Consider the following 10,280-nt stretch of genomic DNA (forward strand, 5'->3'; position numbering starts at 1 on the left):
TAAAGCATTCCAGTCATTGTTCCTAATGAGCTATCCACTGCCAACTAATAACTACTTGAGTTACCAGATATAATCAGGGGAAATCACTTTCAGGAACTCCTGAGAACTGTGAAGATTTATATACTCAAATATCTGGCACTTCTCCATACAGTTTTGGGAACATTTTGAATCTTAATTGGAAGGATAAACAAAATAGTGCATAATAATTTCCCACTCTGCAGAATACACAAATTACCATACTTCTAATTACAGAGAGAAGACATCCTTCTTGTCAGCAACTTTTGCCCTAACCACAAAACTTAATTCTTTCTTCTGATGAAGCAATCATTGAATGATTTACTTCTAGTGACAATATAATGTACTTGGCTTTAAAAACTTTTGGCTAAATATGTTCTAATTGATTAAAAAGCAACCTGGAATGCAAATTTTATGTATCAATTATAAAACAATAAAGTTATAATATTTTATGCTCATAAATTCAGGACAAGCAAATTTTTTGGAGTCTTTTAATTTTAGGTTGATATTACAAGTATGTCTGCCATAGCCTGTAGTGGGTATTCATATATCAGTACGTTTTGTGAAAGTCAAAGGAAACCCTCGAGATGAAATTAAGGGAAAATGAAGACAAAACTAAATAGTACTTCAAAATAATTTTAAATGCCCTTTGAACTGGATTCAATATTTTTATATTCATTATGTTTTATCTTACAAATCACCTATGCAAACTATTCTCATTTCCTATTTTGAAAAACACATTAGACACTATTTCATTATGGCAATGTTGTACTTCCAGCAAGGTTTGGTGAAAGTACCAACCAATTCTCTGTCTCCAAACTTTATTAATTAAAACACTACAAAATCATACCTTACAACCAAGTGTTCCGAAAAAGCTTTATAATAACATTCTAGTTATCTGAACTTTTACAAAATTTCTGATAGTTACTTAGACATATTAACATTAAAACAATCTTTACCTTGAAAACATAATCTAATATAAAGACAATCACATTCACAAATGGAATCTATGTGAATGGTAAATAGGTTAATAATCTAAATCCAATTGCTGAATGTCCACATGAATCTCAAATGGATTGGTGTTTCATTATTTACTTCTTTAGCTTTTATGTGAGGAACATTGGCTCCCTAGCAACTTTTAGAAAACACTGTCAGAACTTGAACAGCTTGTTGAAATATATCTATACTCTCAAACATTTGTATTCTTTGTATCTCTCAAACATTTGTATTCAAACATGTTGAACAAAAGTCTGATGAAGAAGATATGCATCAAGAATCTTTGGAATTCAGTCATAGAATATTCTGTTTTTCTGGAATCAAAGTAATAATTCAACTCCTAAAATCAACAGATTCTCTTAAAATCGAAGTCTTCCAATTAAACATTATCACACTTAGAAAAATTTAAAAGATTAACTCTCATTGTAAACAGAAAAAAATTTAGATTGGTTCCATGTCTTTATATGAAAGTTTGAAATGAAATGCCTAATTATATTTGGGCATACAAACTTTTCAGGCTTTTTATTTAGGCATCTATTATTCTCAAATTTCCTGAATACTATTTCCTAAATTGTTGAACTAAATAATCTTTAAATTTGGGAAAAAAATTATCTAGTGCGATCAAATTTGCTTGGTTTCAAAATCCATATAACTATGTGTCTATCTCTTTAGGTTTTGAATTACATTAAATATCAACTAACTCTTTAAAAAGTATTCACTTTTATGTAATACCAGCTAGTGTCACATGATGAATAGAGAATACAATAATTAGTATATTTATAGTTTGAGTACAAATTATAATTCAATTTACAAAATTGATAATTGTATTGTAGTTCTACTACATGGCAGGCACTGTCTTGGACATGAAAACACAATGGTGTCTAGACAGATGTGGCCCCACCTTCTCCAAGCTTTATGGTTTGTATTTTCTAAAATTTTGTATTGCCTCATACTTTGAAGTTTTAATTGCATCCTGTTTGTCTCTAAAGCTCTCAACTATCCATTTATTATAAGAACATTTATAGTACTATCTCATAAGGTTCAATTCTGGGTGATTAAGTATCACTCCAAGAGTGACCAAAAGTGAAAAGAGAGGCAGAGAATAGCATGCAGAAAAATTCTGTAAGCAGACTTTCTCAAAATTTTATGATCTTTAATCTCCAATATTCCTTGTAACAGTACATATATTTTCCTGCTGATAAAGATGCAATTATGCTCAAGTAGTTTTTTGTTATTGTTGCCTGTCATATATCATAAGGCATATAAATATATTTGTTATCCAAATTCTTACTTTACATTGTACAAGAAATTTTATGTCTGTATTTGAAGAATATAGTGACTCTTATCAGATAACTATCTTATCATAAATCACATTTTCCATGAAAGGATAAATCACTCATCATTGAAGAAAAGATATTTTGTTTCTGTGCTTTAGAGTGTGGTTATTCAAATCATTATGGAAACTGTAAACAAAATGAGCAAACTTAAACTTGCAAGTAATTTTCACTTGTGATCTCACCTCTGCTAAGGTGAAAAAACAAAACCAAAGACCCCGTATATAGAATTACTAAATACCAAAACAAATATTAATTCTATTTCAATACACTCTGTAATTTATTTACTGCTTAATTTGAAATACCCATATTTTTGGGTCCTAGACCACTGCTGTGGTTTAAATCTTTCTTAAGGACTGAATGATACAAATCTGTAGAGGGAAATACTTTCATTAGAGAAGCTTACGCATATCCTTACTATTGCCACCTTTTCCAAAACACTTGCCTTCATAACAAAGCATCATCTTTGGGAGCCATTCCATTTTCTGAGAAACTTGAAACACTATTAAACTCTCTATTTTTTATCTTTATTTTCACCTTTTCATAATTTTGCATAGAAAACTTTTAAAAAATGTTTGTATACTCACCTCCTCGAAAGAAAGCTAGTTTTATAGGTAGAGTAGATAGTAGAGTGGCAGAACTGATGTAATGAAATTGAAGAATGCACTTCCCTGAGGGAAACTCAGGGGCGCATGCAAAGTTTTATTGTCCTGTATTTGGCATACCAATGACAGAAATCTCAAATTGCTAAAGCAAAACAAAAAAACCTCAAACAAACAAACAGAAAGACCTGACTACAGGGATAGTATGCCAGAAACACAACTTGATTTATGAAACCATAAAGTTTTCCAGAGTATTTTTGTATATTTTGATGACATTTAAACAAATGCCAAAATAATACTACAAAAATACCACTACAAAAATATCATTTAGAAACCAGAATATTTTTATTTTTGGCTTGGGGGAGGCTTTTCTGGAATATTCTAGAATATTTTAAAATACATTACCACCATCAAAACACAGATTTTAAATACTCAAACCACTTTATTTTAATATACAGTTTCATTATCTGCAATTATCATAAATACCATATTTGTGAAATATTGTCAAATTATTAGAAAATAAAGCTTACTTAGAAACTTTTACAGTATTTATCAAGGCCATTTAATTTCTAAAGGAAATTTTGTCAACTAAATCATGAATACATTTGGAATGAGTTAAAAACAGGATTTTCAAAGTAGACATGTGTGCACAAAAATAAAATATGGAGATTTACTTTAAAGTTGTTATTACTGTATATCGTCAGGTAGACACTTTAAAATAATTATATCATTTCCTACCATGTAATTGTATCCTTTTAAATCTGCACTGAGCAAATTATGACAAGTACAAACAGGCATGATTGAAAGAAAAGTGGTGGACAAGTCCCTATGCCAAAATAAATATATCTTAAAAAATATAGCCCATGTCTAAATTTATTCTCAAGTTTTTGGCATGAAAACGTAACATTTGATGTGTAAATAAAATATTTAACAAGACTAAAATAGACATACTGTCCCTAGGAAAATATGTGTGTGTATGTGTGTTTTAAGTAACTTATTTATACTACAGGCATTTCAAGCTTGAAATATCAAATCAAATCAAAGTAAAATAGTAATAATAAGGATTAGAGAGGATAGCTGCTTGAATCCTTCTTTAGTGCTTATAACTTCCTAAAATTCTCAAAGATTTTTGAAAGAATCAGTTCACACAGAGTTTCTCTCCAGAGTATTTTCACTTTGGGAACATTCCAGCTTTCAGGAATGCCCCGCTCTCAGGGGAACCAAAGCATTGTTTCTGAATTATATCAGCAGATTTATTTCTCATCCTATTTAGTGACTATAAATTTTAGTTATCTCTTTATCAAAGTTTTAACTCTTTCTATAATATTCTAAAGCTCTGTTTGAAACAAAACGACACTTTTTATTCTACTACCCTCAAAAGTCCAGGGGCAACAAAAAGAGAAACTGTTTATCTTGCTAATTGTGGAGCCAGGACTGTTCAAAAGGGGAGAAAGGAGTAAAAAATATTCACTCTTTATCGTCTGCGATTCTTGAGCTGGTAAATGCCATCATCAATACTGGGGGAATATCCTTACCATCTAGGTATTCATACTAGCCTAACTCTTTAGGCCAGGGCTTTGTCCCCACAAAGCCTTTTTTATCAGAATCTAACAACCACAAAACACAGGCTTTCACAAGTAGGGTCCAGACTACACATAGCAGACACATACACACACACAGACACACACACACACACACACACACACACACGCTTTACTTTACCTGTTTTTATGCCGAGTCTTTAGCAAGTTTCTTCCAAAGGGAGCCATGGTCTGTCGGGCAAATGAATAAAGAAGTTATGTTAAAGCGATCTGGGGGTAGGGGTGGGGGTGTCTGGATTTCCAGGGTAAAGGGAGGAGGGCTGGAAGCTTTCTCTTCTCCTCGAATGTTCCTGGCTTTCAGCTCATTAGTAGCCGGCTGAGAAAGTTGCTGGAAGTTGTGCAACTGCTGCTTAACTTTGAACTGCGGGATTGTTGTGGCTGCTGCACCTTTGGAGACCTGCCCGGCTTCAGCCTCGAAGAAGGCGTTTGGAAGCAGGAAAAGAAAAAAAAAAAAAAAAAGAAAGAGAGAGACAGGAAGGGAGGAGGACTCTATTGTGTTCTGTAGTTATTTGCAGACTAGCTAAACTTAAAGAACTGCCAACCCCACAGGCATGGTAATACCAATGGAATGGGAATTTCACTCGATCTGGAAACCCCCATCCCCCGCTTTCCACACCCAACCACACAAGGTGTACTGAAAGCACCTAAACGGATTAAAAGTAAATATCCCCCAACTCCTGCTCAGCTCCAGTGTGTGGTAAGTCATCTCATCATGGCAAGAATGAGGGAGAGCCGAAAACTCTGTTTGCCAAGGCATTCGACCCCCAAATCCCCTGCCAGGGTGTCAGGACTTTAAAATATATTAGGGAGAGCGAAGCTGGAAACCAGATCAAGGTGGACTCACAGACAATTTAGGATTTTAAGTCCCTGAACTCACGGTCTTAAGAGCTTCTTCCAGGTCCCTCCTCCACACTCTCAAGTTCATCTTGCAAAAGTTGAAGGACCTGAAGGACCACAGGGCTCCAGGGCTGATGCATCACAGTTTGGTCTAGGAACCAGCTGGAGTTCAGTGTTTGACTTCCACGGAGTTTATGTTGACCCCTACCCCATCTTTGACATTCACTGGGCCTTTAGAGCCCTGGGAATTTCAGAGGAAAAGCAAACTGCTCCTGCCCTCAACGAGTAAAGAAGACACACCTAGGGGATCTGCTGGAAGTCGAAACGTGAAGGGAAGTCTAAAGGAGGGAAAGTTTCACCTAGTCCCAGGAGAGCTCCAACCCAGAAGCAGGGCAGGGGAATGGAGCTGGGAGAGTTCAGGGGCCTGCAGGAAGCCCAGCGCAGCTCCCACCAGGTACCTGGCACTTACGGGAAAGTGCTGTTTAGGGGCAAGGGCCAGGAGAGCTTTCTCATGGACGTGTTTTACTGGGATTTTGCCCGCCTGAAACCACCCCACCACCCTCCACCCCACCAGGCTTCCCAGGCTTCCCAGGCAGATGATGAGGGAGGGAGGGAAAAGAAAGTCAACAAACTTGTGAGTTCCTTCTGAGCCTTGGCAAAGAATATGAATGGCTCACGCTTACTTTGGGAGTTTATCCCCTGCCCCCAACACCAGCAAACAAAAAAGTGATCTCAAGGGCTTCCATGATTCTGATACACACTGATTTATGCAGTGCTCAGATAAATCATGTTTTCCATTATTTATTATCATAATCTTTCTCTATTCATCTATATTTCATGTTTCTGTATGTACATATACACGTGTCATATACTATTTTATTATTTATAATATTTATTTGTAATTTTATATAATCATATATTATATCCATATATACATACAAATCATTATGAAGTGAAAAACATCACAATAGCTAATGTTACAGTTTAGTTACCTTTTTCTATCCCTGGGAGTTAGGATAATTAAAAAATACACACCCATCTTAATTTGATAGGGTCAGTGATTCCAGAGAAAATCAAGGCACCAAAAGTAGTAATGACATGTTCTGTGTATATATATGTATAAATGTACACATATATACATGTATAAACATCTGTATGCACATCTTCATCTTTGTAAACATAAGTGTATATATGTGTGTGTGTGTTTTATATATATTACATACTGTGTATATATGCACTTCCGATGCAACATAAGTTACTTAATCTTGGGTGTATTTCTGTTTTGGTTCTTGATTTTGTTTTACTAGCACCTCACAAGAAATGATTTAAACTGTTATGGAAGTTTACCTAGTTATTCTAAGTTGTTCACAATGTAATCCCTTAAAGCTATACTGTTTACTTATTAATATAATTGTTGCAGTCAATTTGCAAATAATTTCACATTTACAAATATCCCTACACTTCCTTTAGTTTCGATTCTGCACACTTATTAACATTTTATATACATATGTGTATTATATTTTTCAATAAAAGAGTTTTAATGGGGAATGAGGAAACAATACTGTGTCTTTACTAGCATAATCTTACGTTGAGTTTCAGGTTATCACAAATGAGTTTCATTTAGGTGTCATTAATCCTCACATAAAATGCCCTATTAATACTTTTCATGGCAAGCTCTTTGATGTATAAGAATTACACATAAAAAGGTTTGTACTCACTAAATATATACCATTTTTATTTGCCAATTATACCTTAATAAAGCTGAAAGAAAAAGCACAAAGGGTTAATGTCTCTCAGATAGTAGAAGCGGAAAGGAATTTTAAAAAATGAATACTAATACCTTAATAGAAAATTGAGCAAAAACAATCCTAAAAGAAAGTAACAAAAATCATTCTTTTTTTAAATTTTTTATTTTTTTATTTTTTTGAGTTAGAATCTTCCTGTGTGGCCCAGGCTATTCACAGACACAATTGTTGCACACTACAGTCTCAAACTCCTGAACTCAGGCAATGCTTTTGTTTCTCCCATCTAAGTAGCTAGTACTACAGGTATGCTCCACCATGTCCAAGTAAAAACATGTTTTTAAAAATTGACTACAATCTGCAACAATTTGTTGTATATTTTAGAAAAACGAATAACTTCAATTTAGGAGTACAATTTAAAATGTTTGGAACACAAATAATGAATGCTTGAAGGAATGAAAACCTCATGTACCCTGAGGTGATTATTACACACTGTATGCTTGTATCAAAATATCTCATGTACCCCATAAATATATACACCATATATGTACTAATAATGTTTTTAAAGTAACCTTCACTAGTAACTAGATACTCTCTAGTTAAATTGAAACAAGATTTTGTTTTACCTCTGCCAAACTGACTACTTTGTAAAATAATGATGCTCAATAGTGTCAATACGATGAGCATAGTATACTACTCTGCATAAATATTAAAAATTGGCATATCATTTTTCAGAAATGAATTTGGCTATGTAGAGCAATAACCTTCAGAATAGTCAAACTCTCATTCACGTTTTTCTCATAAAAACTTTTTGGAAAAAAATAACAAGTTTCAGAGAAATCTTATACTCATTGATATTAATTCTGAGAACAAAATGAAATAATGCATACCAATTGCTGACATATACTGTTAACCTAAGTAGTGTTTTTATTATAGGGTAGAGGTGGTTAGGAAAAATTATCTCACACTTGAAACTAAAACAAATGGATGACTGCATGTTATCTCAAACATATAATGGAGCATTGTCTAATAGACTCTTTCAAAGATTATTTAATTCTCTGGAAGAATGCATTGTTTCTTTTACTTACTCTTTTTTTATTTGGCTGAGACTCCATGAGATTAGATATTAAACCGGTTTTTAACAAAAGAGTAAATTTTGTTGTTCAGAAGCAATATAAATTATTTTATCTAGTAGAAAAGATAACACAAACGTAGTTTTATTGCATTGTAGAACATCAACCAACTTTACATCTATTTAATTTTCTCTCAGCATTCTGTCTTTAATTCACTTTCTGTCCATAACAGTCTTTCTTATTCTCTTTTAGACCAGCTTTATAATTCTGCTGGATCCCTCACTAATGAGTTAAGTCAATTTTTGTCACTTGCTCACTACACATTTGTATTAAATTCATGTTTTGGCTTCCTGAAAATTATACCCTGAAAAACTATGAGAACACAGTAGTCCTTTATAGAAGAAGTCCTTTATAGAAGAAGTAGTCCTATATAAGAAGTCTTTATAGAGGAAAGATGGCTACTTAGCTATATAATTTCTACTTTTCTTAAAACATAAAATGTGCAAAAAGGATTTTGATGGTAGAAAATAGAGTGTCCTTTCATTCATTTATGATATGAAGCTCAGCCAAAATAGATAGAAAAGATGTATTCCCTTACAAATAGATTAACATATGAAAAATCAGCATTGAAGATGGTACATTATACTTGATAAAACAATAAATGTATACTCTCTGCAATTAAATGAAAATGATTTAATCTTTGGTTGACTTGATATCAAAAGCTAAATATTGTTAAAACATGTTGTCTGATAGAGACCCAGCCTGTTTCCATATGAAGTCTTGTTTGTTTGTCTGTTTTGAGACGGTGTCACTCTGTCACCCAAGCTGGAGTGCAGTGATACCAATCTTGGCTCACTGTAGCCTCGGCCTAAAGGACTCAGGTGATTCTTCCACCTCAGCCTCCTGAGTAGCTGGGACTACAGGCATGCACCACCACACACAGCTATTTTCTGTGTTTTTTTGCAGAGATGGGGTTTTGCCATGTTGACCAAGCTGGTCTGAAACTCCTGGGATCAAGCGATCCACTTGCCTCAGCCTCACAATGTACTGGGATTTACAGGTGTGAACCACTGCACCTGACCCATATGAAGAGGTATTAATTTCATTTCTGATAACTAAATTTCAAAATTATCTGGGCTGATCTAATGCATGCAAAGAATGGAGAGTAAAGTCTTTGCACAGCTCCCTGACCGTTTACATCGATGTCTTGATTTTCTTCCTCCTACAATATGTTATAAAACTAAAGTTTTAAAAATACCACTCTTATTTTCGTCTTAAATCCTTTAAAGGCTCTTTTTGAATTCAGCACAAACTCTGTAGGTTATCATTCAAGGCTCTTTATTACACAAGCTTTTCTGACTTTTAGCTTTAGTATACACGACTTCGCTAAAAGGGCGGCAGATATAACGCGGGAGTTAAGAGTGCAAGTTTTGGAGCTGCACAGACGAGGATCCATGTCACGGCTCTGTCATTTTCTAGTAGAGACCTTGGGAAAATTATTTAACCTTCCAAGCCCCAGTTTTCTGATCTGATAAATGGAGAAAATAATAATAATGTAACCTCATTTTCTTATTAAATATAAGTCTAAGATAATTTTTTCTTCTAAAAAAACTCTTATAAAGATGTGCTCTCTTCTTATTGCTAGAAATTTACTTCTCACAATTTAATTATTAAATTGGCTTACTGGTATAATTACAATAGACATCTGTGATAAGAGCCACTTGTCCCCAGGGCCTTCATAAAAAGAACAGCAGAGCTGAAATTCTTCTGATCACACAGATACTTGACTGTGAGCCAATTTGTCGACACTTACATGGTAATCTGTGAGGAAATAACATACTAGATAGCTTGTTATAATCAATCAGTTCATCTGATTTACTCAAAACCCCATTCTCAATCAAGCGAATAGTAATAAGATAGAATTTCTTTTGTATGGAAAAGAGAGAGAACAACTCAGAAATAATTAGAGCTGGCCAGAGGGTAGGATCATAATCTGAGTGAGAATCTTTGTACAACAGGTTGTGGCAAAAGAGCATTGTGCAAAACAGAGTTGTTTACAACAAAAAGTAGGAAAGCCCCC

General features: G+C 34.0%; 1 protein-coding gene across 1 annotated transcript in view; it reads right to left on the reverse strand.

Annotated features, from left to right (window-relative positions):
• Positions 1 to 5,099, reverse strand: part of RASSF9 (Ras association domain family member 9) — a 31,493-nt gene extending 26,394 nt beyond the window's left edge. The window contains exon 1 of the mRNA XM_025403147.1: positions 4,670 to 5,099. Coding sequence (XP_025258932.1) covers positions 4,670 to 4,716 — 47 coding nt within the window. The 5' untranslated portion in view covers positions 4,717 to 5,099. The remainder of the gene's footprint in view (positions 1 to 4,669) is intronic.
• Between the last annotated feature and the right edge of the window lie 5,181 nt (positions 5,100 to 10,280).

Source organism: Theropithecus gelada, chromosome 11 (genome assembly GCF_003255815.1).
Source record: "Theropithecus gelada isolate Dixy chromosome 11, Tgel_1.0, whole genome shotgun sequence".
NCBI lineage: Eukaryota > Metazoa > Chordata > Mammalia > Primates > Cercopithecidae > Theropithecus > Theropithecus gelada.